At 43.1% G+C, this 14,552-nt stretch overlaps 1 protein-coding gene across 1 annotated transcript in view; it reads right to left on the bottom strand.

Moving 5' to 3' along the window:
- The window catches only part of dync2h1 (dynein cytoplasmic 2 heavy chain 1), a 268,404-nt gene that overhangs the window by 172,661 nt on the left and 81,191 nt on the right, over positions 1 to 14,552 (bottom strand). The window contains exons 61-67 of the mRNA XM_080771399.1: positions 13,766 to 13,879; positions 13,068 to 13,228; positions 4,807 to 4,930; positions 4,452 to 4,573; positions 3,889 to 3,975; positions 3,531 to 3,657; positions 59 to 200 (exon numbers count right to left, since the gene is read on the bottom strand). Coding sequence (XP_080627525.1) covers positions 59 to 200; positions 3,531 to 3,657; positions 3,889 to 3,975; positions 4,452 to 4,573; positions 4,807 to 4,930; positions 13,068 to 13,228; positions 13,766 to 13,879 — 877 coding nt within the window. The remainder of the gene's footprint in view (positions 1 to 58; positions 201 to 3,530; positions 3,658 to 3,888; positions 3,976 to 4,451; positions 4,574 to 4,806; positions 4,931 to 13,067; positions 13,229 to 13,765; positions 13,880 to 14,552) is intronic.

Genomic DNA, 14,552 nt, shown 5'->3' with positions numbered 1-14,552 from the left:
GGTGTGTGTCCGTGCGTGTGTCCGTGCGTGGGTGTGTGTCCGTGTGTGCGTCTATTACTGTGCAGTCCAGACTGGGCCATCCAGGTCTCCAGGCAGAGTTTCCTGCGGTCCTCTGAAGCAGCAGACAGGTAGGTGATGAAGGCTGCTGCGAGCATGGCCCTCATAGGAAGACTGTCCAACTCCTCCTTTATCTCTGATACCTGGGGGGGAGGGAGAGGGAGAGAGAGAGAGAGAGAGAGAGAGAGAGAGAGAGAGAGAGAGAGAGAGAGAGAGAGAGAGAGAGAGAGAGAATGATCAAGTAAGGCGGTATGAGAAGAAGAACACAGAAGGTTAGTCATATGGAGATAATACGTTTTTCTGCCGGCAGCGACAATACACAACAGCCTTATATGTTTTTGTTTGTGCTGTTCCCCTCCTTAGCAAGACAAAACCAGTGACTCTTGGTCAATGCTCCACAAGCTCCCATTGGGGCGCATGTGTTTGTCTGACCTACTAACAGTCCGACATGCAACAGTCCGACAAATGTGTGGTAGGTATTGCGTGGCTGGTTAGGACTCACCCGTGGCTCCCGACATGTGTTGCCGGTTAAGACACGTGTGTGGTCGGTTAAGACTCACCTGTGGCTCCCGACTTGCGTTGCCGATTAACCCAATCCCTCCCGTTACACTAGGCGGGATCGTGAGGCCAGTGCCAGTCAAATGCGCGAAATACCACAGTAGAAGAAGAGATCCCAGGGCAACCAGGAAATCTAGCCCCCCTAATATTGTATTCATAGGAGACCATTAGGCTGCAGTAGACCGACGATGAGTTATTTCCATCCGCGGATGTAAGAAGAGGGAATAACAACCTTCCAAACACTGGATTTTGGTTCATTTGGAGCAGAGAAAGGACAAATAAGCGCACGTGCACGTCGGATCCGTATGTGAGTAAAAGCAACAAAAAAAAGAGATAGATTTTTACATTCTGGCACAGGCGTGGGGTGGAGAATAAAACGGAATTCCACGTTCTTGGCATACATTCGGTTAAGACACATGCATTGCCGGTTAGAACTCACTGGTGGCTAGTTTAGGGTTTGGGGTAGTGTGTTTAGGCTAGTTTAGGGTTTGGGGTAGTGTGTCTATGGTTTGGGGTAGTGTGTTTAGGCTACCGGTAGTTTAGGGTTTGGGGTAGTGTGTTTAGGGTAGTTTAGGGTTTGGGGTAGTGTGTTTAGGGTTTGGAGTAGTGTGTTTAGGGTAGTTTAGGGTTGTGGGGTAGTGTGTCGGACTAATGCCTGTCCAATGTTATGTACGTCGGAACAAACTGCTCCCGCTCCCATTGCCCCCACGTGATTTCTTTCTACCTCCGAACATAGACATGGTAACACCCCGCCTGCCTCTGATTGGCCTACCGACACTGCCAACGTCTTGCCTGTCCTCCGAGATGCTCTGACAATGATTTAATTTGTTTTCTAAATTAAAGTGTTAGTGTTGATTATCGTGTATTAATCTAATTATAGTAAACTAATACTAAAAAGATATTTATTTATTTCCCACCACGGAGTAACCTTGTAGCCTCGTAGTCCCATCCCATGCTTACTTTTCTGCAAAAAGAAAACCTTGCGGCAGACTATCCAGCATGTAACCTCGCCTCACCAGGCTTTCCACCACCTCTGAGGAAAGCCTGGTCTCTGTTTCAAAAGTCTGTATGATCCGGTCAGGACCTCTTCTACAAAAAATAAAGTTACAAGTTACTGTCGCGTGTTGCCATTCTCTTGTACTTGTATTATTTCCCACCACGGAGTACCCTTGCATCTCAGAGGACAGGCAAGACGGGCAATCAGAGGCCAATCAGAGGCAGGCAGGGCGTTACCATGTTTATGCTCGGACGTAGAAAGAAATCACGCATTGCCCCCACATCCACATCTCGACAGTATGTGTCTGAGAGTGACCCACACGCGGAGAGAGAGAGAGAGAGAGAGAGAGAGAGAGAGAGAGATGGTGACAGACACATAGGCCAGAGGGAGACTGATAGAGAAAGAGTGAGAGGTCAGATAAAAGAGAGACAGGGAGAGGTGAGAGACAGAGTGAAAGACAGAGGGAAGGAGAGAGGGACAAACATTGATTGTGGGAATGGAGGGTTTAAGAAACCCTCAAGACAGGAGAGGCAGAGGTGATCAATACAGCTGCTAACATGGCCATCATAATGCATGAACTAGAGGTGAAAAGCTCAATCACATTATCAACTAATCGATGCAAAGAAAACACTGCTGGGTGATGGTTTACTCAAGTAAGTAAGTATCAATGCTGCAACATTAAAATACTAATACTAATATTTATTTTCCATTTTTGAGTGGTGCAACCACTCCTAGAACCAGCAATGTCCATCCGTAATTCCGTATACAGCATGTCCGTATGTTTAGCGTACCAATAGGGGGCGCTGTTGCACCACTCACTTCAGACAGGTCAGACAGTACAAATATATATATATTGGCATCAAAATATATTTACACTACAAAGCTCACATTATGATCAACTATTTTTGAATGGGCTTAAGTGCTTAAGTAAGTTATGAAATAATAGTATAAATCTGCAGTAAAAGTAAAAGTGTTCAAATAATTGTAGTGGTGTAAAAAAAAGTACAATATTTGCTTCTGAGATCTAGTGGGGTAAATGAATTGAAAAATGGAAATACTCAAGTAAAAAAAGTAGCTTACCTCAAAATTGTATAGTACTTGAGTAAATATACTTAGTTACTTTCCACCAAGGCCACAACTCATTTACAGCTTCACCAACTGATAATGTAATGACTTGTGATTAACATTGTCCATCATTTATATCCTTCTGTATTTGTTTTATGGTGGATTATGCAAATACTCAATGTCATGAAAATGTTAATTTATAATGAAATTAATCACAGAAATCACAGGGTTGCTCAGTGACAGCTTTGTGTGTGTGCGTAAGTAAGTATGTGCGTGACTGCGTGTACGCACATACTGGACAGACCCAGGACAAGCCATTATAAGTACTTTAGCCAAAAAAAGAAAAGGGATGAGCACAGTTTGGGATGACATTAGGACAGTCATTATAGGTGAATTAGACATCCTTCAAAAGGAGGCCAGCTGAGTATAATGGCAGTCTGATAGGAGACAGCATCCATTAGGATGAACTGATTAACCTGGCTGGCCTCATCCTCTCCTAAATGGCTGCACCACCATACTGTACTGAGAGAGAGAGGTGTGTGTGTGTGTGTGTGTGTGTGTGCACGCAGAGAGAGAGAGAATAATAAGAGAGAGAGTGTGCCCGTGCGTGCGCGTGCATGTGTGTGTGTGTGTGTGTGTGTGTGTGTGTGTGTGTGTGCGTGTGTGTCTGTGTGTGTGCATGTATGTCAGGGGGAGATTGACTGTTTTAATTAAGGAGCAGACAGATGCTAGGGAGACAAGTAAAAAGTAAAAAGAGCCAGAAGGGACCAGAGATATACACTCACGCGCGCACACACATGCACGCAGGCACGCACACACAACACACACACACACACACACAGTGGTACAGTACCTGTGCGCTCCAGCGCGTGTGCTCGCCGTCCAGCTGTGATATGAGCTGCTGGGCGGCTGTGATGGTCTCCTGGGCCTTGGACACTTCAGCCTCCAGCTTAGCTGCTTCTGTAGTACGACACTGGAACCTAGAGAGAGAGAGAGAGAGAACCCATTACTGTAAGGGACCCCCAGTTAAAAATGTTTGCTTTAAAACATTTACAGTATGTAAAGATTTCAAAGATTTGCACAAATGTTCAAGATGTAAAAAGAAAAACAGATCTACAAACGGGCATATCTCCTATTTTAGTTATATACAGTAGAAAGTAAAATATGGATGGATAGCAGAGTGGATGGATAGATAGAGGGCTGAGGCATACTTCTCTTTCAGCTCGTTGACTTTGGCTCCCACTGAGTTGAGCTGCTCCTCCAGCTTGTTCTTCCTGTTCTCTGTCTTCTTCAGGTTCCTATATGGACACACAGTCACACACAGTCACACACACACACACACACACACTTGAAATGTTTATTTATGTCCACATAATGAGAAGTACAGGAATACCTTGTTACTGTACAAAGGACATAAACACTGCCAGTGCAGTTTGACAGTGGCAGAGCAGCCAGTTACAACGTGCATGGACGGCAAAGTATCGTTACATACAGTACAGCTGACATGTCGTACACAGGGCACACACACACACACACACACACACACACACACACACACACACACACACACACACACACACACACGCACACACTCAACTCTCTGTGTCTGTGTTGCTGGCGGTGCTCAGAGTGATGTGGCTTCACTCAATTCAACGTGTGTGTGATGTTCATTTGGTGTGCATCGGATACAATTGACGGGTGAAACTGCGATGCAGTGTTCGCGGTGTGTCTTCGCACTTTTACTTGTGACAGAGTATATCTACATTGCACTCACTCCATCAGTCCAGCTTGCTCTCTCTCCAGGGGTTCGATCCTCTGCAGGACGTGTGAATACTGGACGTTGGCTTTGACCCAGGCAGCCAGGGGAGCAGCGGCCGCGCTGGCGCGCTTCGCATTCTGAACAACAACACACCACAACAACAACATCAATGACTACAATGGCAACTCAGTGTGACGTGTTGCAAGTCTGTAGATATTAGCTATTCATCACATGATGAAGTATACAATGTGAGCTTGTTATTTTCAGCACGCAACTGTGTGAAGTGTTAACCAGGCAATACGGCAGATTAAAATAGTATGATATTTAGTCTAAAATATGACTACAATTAGCAGTGGTTTGGCTAGCTGACCTTGGGGTCGAAGGAGGCCTTGTTCCTATGGAGAAGCTCCTCCACACTCTGTCTGATCTCATGGGTGACGCTCCTGGCCTCAAACGTGGTGATGTCCTCCCTCACTCCTCGTTTAGCCAGGAAGCTACGAGAGAGGAAGAGAGAGAGAGAGAGAGAGAGAGAGAGAGAGAGAGAGAGATTAATCGAATGGAGGGATGACAGATTGAAGTGAGCTTTAAAGTCTGATAATGAAGCAGCAGGAGGTATTTTGAGCAGGAGTTTTGTCTACTCAGCCATTGCAAACTGCCTCACTGACGAAAATCAACTAGGTGCTCAATGGAGGCGTAGAAAACGTTTAAAAAGTCGGCTTGTGCTTCAAAGCTCAGAGGGACTGAAATGCAGAAGATTCCGAGCACTCAAAAAAAGTATTAAAATGGAGGAGATGGCGGATATAAAATCAAGGTACTTTATTAAATGCCTCACTTTGGACTTTGGATCCTGAAAAGTAACAGTTTTGGACACGGAGACGATATGGAAAATGCAGAAAAACAGTAAAGGTTATATAATTTAATATATTCCTCTTGAAATCGAGTAATAGATAAAACATATTTTGATCCATTGTTTCCTTTTTCCATTTCCTGAAAAGTAACATAGAAGATTGTTCTACCCGACTGCGACACAATGATTTAAAGTTAATCTCTTAGGTAAACCAATATAGTTATTGGCTGATGCACGTTTGTACGTTGTGGGTAAAGAAATTCATAAAAGATTGCCAATTCCATTTGGCCAGAGGAGACAGATCTTCACAACGCCATGCCCACAAGCAGACAGTTTATCAATGTAAAAAAAAAAAGAAAAAAGATAAAGATATTTACTGAATATCACCAAATAATCTTTTCTGAATGCTGTATTGATTATCCAGCCCATAAACTGTTATCGTTTCACATATACCCCGCAGGAACAGCCTGGATGTCCTTCTCGTGGATTAAAGAAAAAATAAAATCTCACAACTGAAGAAAATAAAATGTTGTCAGGTCAAGTCATAATCTGCTATTTTTGCAGAGCCCCCACACACTAGAGCTGTTTCATGACCTGATGGTCAAGATTACATGCAGAATCATGATGTTGTGGTAACCATGCATAGTAGTTATCCAGTTGAAGAAAGTTCAGATTAAGGCACATTTACTTTTTACGATGTATCCAAGATCATAATATGGTTTCTGGAAGATTGAACGTGTGTTCCATTTCTAGTTTGACCACTTAAAATACACTGTAAACTGAATACCCGGAAATAGGCCACCTAATAGGCCATCTACAAGCTTACAATACACTGCAACACATTGTAAACTTGTAGATAGCAAAGGGAGCCTAATATGGCTTGTCCAGTGCATCACAGGAGAAGGGACAACAGTTACAGAAGGGATTGACACTGGAGCACAACACACTTAATCTATGTAGCTCTTAGAAAAAAAGAGAGAAAAAAAATGTACAAGGAGAAAGATACATTAATATTTATACTGTCAGATGGCTTGCAGGCTGTATGCTGTCTACGCACGCATCACACATTCCGTCCCCATAACCGGAAGGAACGGTCCTGTCAGCCGTTTGAAATCCCGTACCCCGGAGGGACTGTGCTAAGATAAGATAAAGTCAGACCTTTAGTATTGGTCCTGCCAGGGAAATGCAGTCGCCAAAGGCAACACAGCAGTTATGGGGCCAAGAAAAGCACTGTAGATACAGCAGGGTAAAACACCATCAATGATGAACAACATATACGACAAAAATGCATAATACGACTACGAGTACACACACAGTATAACCATGTCAGATAGTGTCCTTACTGTTGAACAATGTTAGGATTGGCTATAATCTTGCGATCGTCCACAGACTCAAAGGCCTCAGTTGCATGCACAAAATGTATTCAGAATGAATGCATTCATTCCGAACAGAGATTCATACCAAACTGTTTACATGGAACCTGAATACAAGTAAGCATTCATTCGGAATATAACTTTGGACTATAGAGATGACCAACCCATAACCGTTATCCCTTAAGAAATGAATAACCGACAAACACTAACAGAGCTATTATCTGATAAAATGAAATAAAATAATTTTGAAGCGCAGTCCCTGCAACCACATGCGACCTCCACCCAAAACAACCCAGAACTAAAAAACACAGCATGAAGCGGGTGAGAGAAGTGGTGTTTGGGAAAGTTTATCCCAAGAGATTAAAGAATGATAATGAGGTTACGTAACGTTGGATGGTCTAAAAGGATATACGGTATGTGTGATATATCAGCGTGGTCAATGGTGAGGGTTTTCAGGAGTTGCTGCCTTCTGAAGGCAATTAGTTTGCATGATTGCACAGTGCGCTATTTCCGAACGTGCCCAGACTGTCACGGGTCTGTCGATTGGAAGCCCATTTGAAAGAAAACATAAAGCTAAAAGCGCAGCTGGCTAGTTGAGTTTGCGTGTGACTCTTATGAGTCCAACCTACTGTTGGACGGCACTCGTCAGTCACCACAGAGAGCTATTTGATAATTACGTGCCACTATATTGACGAGGAGTGCACGATAATTCATCCTTCAGTCAGCCGCCACACAGAATTTGCCTGACAGACCGACAGACACAGATAATTCCAAGTAGGTAAAGTCAACGATGCAGTGCAGGAGGCTTGGGGACTACTAAGTGTTTCTCAGGAGAAGAAGAAAAGAGCATGACACCAACCTGCTAATCAGTGTCTTGCTCAATGACTTATGTCTCGTTTTAACAATTCCCCATTGGTCGTCCAGACTTTAAGAAACTACTGACACACATCTTGAGTGTTATTTTAACAGAGAGAGTTAAATGACCGGGATTTTAGTTTTACCGTGCAACTTTCTCTCAAACTCAACTAAAGGAGAATTCCATGCTAGAATGCTTTCTTACCTTTCTTTGTAGTTGTTACGTCCCCACCAAAGAGGTCCAGGTGTTTTTTTGTGCAAAAACTCCTTATTGGCTATTTTCCCTACCATAAGCCCTCAATGAATTGCATTGCATTGAATGGGAATTGAATGGGGCTACGGGGTGTTATGCTAGTTCGCTTATTTCCATCGAAAGAAGTAGTAAAGTGTGCCGCTTGGGATATTATTTACATTATGAAGAGAGGATATATACAAATAAATTATAATTTTGAGCGATGGAAATAAGCGAATTAGCACAACACCCCATAGCCCCATTCAATTCCCATTCAATTCAATGCAATTAATTTAGGGCTTATGGTAGGGGAAATAGCCAATAAGGAGCTTTTGCACAAAATAACACCTGGACCTCTTTGGTGGGGACGTAACAACTACAAAGAAAGGTAAGAAAGTTTTTTAGTATGGAATTCTCCTTTAACTTGCCAGTACAGATATCTCCTTCCCTCTTTTGGTGTCTGACAGAGTTGTCTCAACACTCTCTCTATACGAAGTAGCTCCCAAACGTTTTAGGTTGAGACACAAAATAGAAATGCCCAATGTCTCCCAGGGACTAAAACTAGTGAAAATAGCAGATCTACAAGCTCACAATGTGTCACAATGTAAAAGGTTGTGAGCTTGAATATCTTCCATTTTCTCTACTTCTTCTAATATTTTAGATAGTTTATGTAATTTCATTTTTGTAATTATTTAGAAGAAAAACTAGCTTTTTGTTTGAATAGGAAAAATTGGAACCAAGTTACACTCTCCTGATGAAAGCCGTTAAAACTATTCACTGTCAGGTGATAAGAAGCAGCTAATGACACCCACTGCACCAGTGGAGACTAAACCAGTGCATCACAAACTTTGTTGACTCAGGGCACCCCTGAAGATAGGCTTTTCCTCCCTGGTTCAAATTGTATTATTTTGAGGGGCCTGAAAAGTTTGGGAACCATACGTGGGGTTGGGGGTGTGCGCTAGGGTTTAATGCCGGGATCCCGGGATTACGGGCCTCCCGGTTATAGGGCACGCAAATTCCCGACCGAAAATTTCTTCGGGACCCGTCATCCCGGAGGTGTTGTTTTTTCTTTTTGGAAATTACACTAAAGGAGTTTTCACACAGTGCACGTTCTTTCCCCAGCTGATCTATGAGTGCTCAAATGTCCAATCTAAACCCTCCCATAATTTTCAAACATGTTTGATGATATTTATATGGAATTATGGATCACACTGGGCTGTAACGGGGAGTCAGCGGGACCCAACGTAAATGTTTGCGGCACGGGCGGTATTTAAATACCTGCGGGCGGACACGGGCGGTCAAGATAAAATCAGCGGGACTCCGCGAATCCTGCATCCTCCCGCAATTAACCAGATACAGAGCTTATTATACACTTTAGCAAAATAATGAATGTCTGAGGAGAACGTATAATTTCCTGTCTGCGCTGGACAGGCAAAGCACCGAGTCACTCTCTCCAGAACTGTGTTGGACATCTTCAGGCACGCTCCTAAAGCTGCTAGCCTGGCTAATAACCAGACCGAATCAGCCGTTGGCAAAAACAAAAGATTGACAAAGCTGCTGCACTTGTCAATCATTTAGCCTAATCAGTCTCTGTGAGAACGAGAAGTGTGTTTTACCCATAGAGTATGAAAAGGAGGGTTTTACCGACGGAGCGAGGAGGATCCTTTCCCCGTGATGGACATTATCACTTCTAAACCCCTTTTGGCTTTTGCCTGCATGTGTGCGTCACTCAGCAGTCAGCAATAACGTGAAACGGAACACAAACAAAGATGAGTATAGGCTACAATTTGTTTTATATAGTAACCACCAGCACGCAGCCCCCCTCTCTCTCTCTCTCTCTCTCTCTCTCTCTCTCTCTCTCTCTCTCTCTCTAATAATCACTAATCATCAGTGTGCTGTGCTGCGCACTGGCCGTGCTGGCTATTTTAACACCCAATCGGACTTTTCATAAAGTACAAAGCGGGATGATCAAATTATCTGCAGTGGAGAAGGGGACCCAGCACCACTGCTCAAAGGGTGAAAGACCTACAGTATAGCTAAATGTGAAAGAAAGACGTGAGGTCGTTTATCCCCCCCCCCCCCCCCCCCCCCCGTGCTTCGACAGTCAAATTAGTGCAAACTCCTTAAGTGTCACGTTTTCTGAATAGCGTAGTAGGCCTATAACATTATTTTATTGCAGGCTATATGTTCATATTTCGTTCAAATAAAACGTTTTCAACCAAAAAATATCAATTCTATTGAACATATGAAGTATCTATACATATAAATGCATTTTGGTGGGCACTTTTTTCCCCGGGAAAAGGTCCGCAAATTCCCGGGAACTAAAAAGAGCCAAATCCGGGAAAATATTAAACCCTAGTGTGCGCACTCACACACAAGTATGCAGACTAGGGCTTCACTCACACCTTCCTAGCATACAACATTGATGCATGCTAGATGCATGCTAGATGTAAACAAAGGGTAAGTGTCAATGCATTTCCAATGGAAGTCACATGGTTTGACACAACATTTGTGTTGTACGGCTTTCGGCTGTGTTTCGACTGCCCCCCACCCTCTCATACAACAAAAATGCTGTGTCAAACCATGTGACTCCCATTGGAAATTAATTGCAAGCTTGCATCAGTAAATAAGTTGCATGCATCAGCTATACATCAGTCTGTTGTAAAGGTGTGAGTCAGGCCTCAGAGTTGTGTATGGACAAAGCGTGTCGTCGCGGACGCAAATGATTTGTTGTATCACTGAGTAAACATTACGCTAAAGCTGTGTTACACATCGGCATTCCAAAGCCGGCTATTCCAATGAATGGTCTTTCCGACTCGTCGCATTACTAACCCTAACCGCACGGAAGCCACATAGTCAGAACGGCAGTGCGTCGTACTCTGTCCCCCTAACACTGTTAGCACCAAGAGCTGACAGCTTGGCCACTGGTTGGTACCGTGACAGAGTACATCCGTGGTAACCATGACGACAACAGATCCCATAGGCCGAACAATCACTGGTGGTTACCAAAACTTTAAAAAATGCTAATAAACAGTTTACAATTTATCAGAAGTTATTTCCGTGTGACTGAGAGATGGACAGAGTGTTCCTCATTTACATGTATATGTAGGATATTATGGTAAGTAATACCAGTAAGACGCCTGAGGGTGAGCACGCATCCGCCTGGGTGATAGCAGACTGCTGGGGGAGCACTGGCGCATGGGAATGGGGGGTCAGATCAACATATCCGCCTGGGTGACAGCAGACTGGGGAGTCTGAACCGTATGTTGGAGCCACGGCTGAGTCTGAACCAGTCACGTATGTTGTACTATTGTATACGTCGGACTAACGTATATGCCCCCCTGGCTGCCTTCCCTGTCTCTCTCTCACTGTCACTATCAAAATAATAAAGCAGAAATGATTGAGGGTAAATTGTCTTTATTTAGCTACAGAAAATATTGTAGCTAATGGTTTCAAAACCCATGTTCTGCACTTCCTTTCCTTTCCTTAAAGGCTTTGCTTTGCATACCCGAAAGGGGCATGCTTTACAAACGGGCATCCACACTGGTCTCGTTAAAAATGGCAAGTGCAGAAACTCGAAGGGAATAGTTTTGGTTGACAAAGAAACGGCATTAGAGACAAATGAGCAAGGGAAAGGCAAAATATATAAAAAAGACCCTGAAGCCATTCTACAAGGAGGTGTTAGGAAAGATGCCAACACAAATCTAAAGGGAAGAACCTGCAGGACTGACACCCTTGACTTCTATAATGAATTGCGGCTCCCTTTTCAACAACACTGAAGAATTAATGAAGCTCTGGCTCTGGCTCTGAAAGTGAAGCTAACCCCCCTCAGAGCTTGCAGGTCAGAGGACAAGCACAGTTTCACCTGATGGGGTAGAATAAATACTAACTAACTAAATAAATAAATACATAAGCACTTTATATTAACATATTTATTGGCAGGTAATACTTAATTAATTATTCCAGCACCGACAGTGTTTTTCAGTGTTTTGTAGACCCACAGAACCCACAGGGTGGACGATTTCTTTGTTCACGTTTTTCACGTATAAAGAGTGTTAAGCATTATGAGTGCATTATAATGCATTATGATAATTATAGGCTAATGCATTAGAAATGTGATTATGATGCACCATAGACCAGACCTTTAAGTAAGTATTATGACCAGCACATACTATATATTAATATAAGTTTTAAAACTTTACAAAACCTGTTAAAAGTTATGTGTATTATAAACATTCATAACAAGTGTCATAATCATGTATAAGTGCATTATAAGCTTAATATAAAGTCTACCAAGGAATCTCCGACAAGCACAGTTTCACTTGATGGGGTAGAAGTAGAAAAAAACATTGTGTATAGGCTACTTTTTGTATGCAAATGACAAAAATGTCATTGTCATTGGGAAATAACCTCCATTCATCCCGCTGGTCTTCCTTTCATCACTCTGTCACTCTGTCTCCTTCCATCACAGTTGCCCGCGCCACCACCTCCTCTCTCTGTCACCTCCTTATGTTAAATCTAACCTTGGAGGTGTCAAGAGAGCCCAGGAAGTTTAATCGCTCTCTCAAGATGCTCCTTCTCTCAACCTCAAATTATCACTGCTTCTTTTAACATGCACCCTCCATCGCACACATTTTCCTCTCATGCTCTTGTCCTTAGTAAGGGCCTGTCTGTCTGTCTGTCTGCCTGCCCGTACCAGTGGGTCCTCAGCAAAAGCAGTTAACATACTGTAGCATCACAATCATTTCAACAACTTTATCGATTTGTACGTTGGCTATATAAAAAAATTGCCGATATGCAAGCTCACAGCACGTGCCACGATGCAGGCTTGTGAATCTGCTATTTTTTTAAAAATATAATATATTTATACATTTCAACTTATTTTTGAATAATGTTCTCTTCTGAGGTGTCCCTGGCACACGCACGCACGCACGCACACGATGTGTGTGTGTGTGTGTGTGTGATCACTGTTAAAAGCCTGCGCCCAAAACTGGGCTTGAACACACTACCCTGAGATTAAGAGTCTCATCCTCCACCGACTGAGCTAGCCGGGCCTGTAGGAAACTGGATACACACCCCATTTGGTCTGACCTTCTGCAATGACACTAACACTCCACCTTCCCCCTCCCCCTCCCCACTCAAACACACACAATCTAACTTCTCTGCTTAGATACCACTCATCCTCTCTCATCTATTGTGAAAACTCTTTTATAATTTGGTTCTTTAAATTCATCCAGCCCCCACCCCTCCCCCTCTCCTCATTACCTGCATTCTGACAGTAAAGATGGCCATGTGTTAAAACATTGCAGCTCTCTCTCTCTCACCTCTTCATGCTGACCCAGGAGGTGTCAAAGATGCCCATCAGTCTCAGCACTCCCTCCAGGATGTCTCGAATGACGTCGGGGGGCATGCGCAGCGAGCGGATCTCTGACAGCGCTTCAGGCTTGATGTTCCCCACGGCGCGCTTTGCCTCGTCCACCAGAGGCTGTGATGACACAATCACAATTTGTGTCATCATCCTCAGTATGTACATTGGTCAGCCAATCAAATCATCACTATTATTCACACAAACACACAAAGCTGGGCATAGGAGTAGCACCCCTCAAAAATGGAAAATGATCTAGGCGAAAGAAAAGTAAGTGTGCGTGCGTGCGTGTGCACGTTTGTGACATACAGGTATAGTCAGTCAGTGGCCATAATTATATCTCTCTATTAGGTCTTATCACTTTGAACAGTTTCTTTGATACTTTAAAACTGTTGCCTGTCATTCACAACAACATTATGAGTCTCACTAAAAATGGCAGATCTACAAGCTCCCAAGCTTCCCAAAACAAAACAAACCACAAACAATAAAAAGGAGAAAAATTTGTATTTACTTCTATTTACCATTAAAAGGTGTCTGGAACCTAAAACATGGTGCACTGCTGTGAACAACAGTATTATGAAGATACTGACCGTATAAGTCTATAGTATAGTAGTATATAACATCATGGATATAACAGTGAACAGTGTTTGTACTTGCCTGCACTTCTTTCAGCTCCTCATCGATCTTCCCCTTCCTCTCGCTGATCTTCAATACCTCCTGCGCCATCTTCCCCTTGATCTTCTCCATTTCCGCCTTCTGGTCGCTGGCGTTCTGCAGAAGGGAATATGGTTTTGTTATTGTATTACTTGCGCAAGCAGAGTGCAAGTACTGCGATTGGCTGGGTATGTATTAAGCATGTAACGATACACTCAACTCACGATACGATACGTATCACGATATGATGTTCACTATTTTTCACGATATTTTAAACACAAAATTATTTTCCAGACAAATCATTTTTTTTATGTTTTATCTTCCCCCTGAGCTTTATTCACAATTTATATTTAACTACATTGCAAAAGATGAAAACATGCGTTCTTGTTTAGAACCTAGTTCGAGTTAACATGTTTTAAAAAAAAATCTTTGATGGCCTCTTAGGATAGATGTAGACCTATTTGACAGTGCAGAAACATAATTGCCTTCCTTGACATATTAACGAGCATCAACTACCATCACCTGGGCAGTCAGACACACACAGCTCCCCTCTGCAGGCTTCTACTACTGAAAGTGACTTCATGGAGTCTCATTTCTCTCCAAAAGCACTTGAATATGATGGAATATGATTAAAGCTCACATTTAATATCAATCTCACACACACACACACACACACACACACACACACACACACACACACACACACACACACACACACAATAGAGGGTATGCACATGCATAAAGTGAATGGCAAATCGAGTGGCAAAGTGTTTAATGCATAATGCAATCA

The sequence above is a fragment of the Protomyctophum bolini genome (assembly GCF_963924005.1).
Source record: "Protomyctophum bolini genome assembly, chromosome: 9".
Taxonomy (NCBI): domain Eukaryota; kingdom Metazoa; phylum Chordata; class Actinopteri; order Myctophiformes; family Myctophidae; genus Protomyctophum; species Protomyctophum bolini.
The sequence above is the reverse complement of the archived record's forward strand: the minus strand, read 5'-3'. Positions and strand labels throughout refer to the sequence as shown.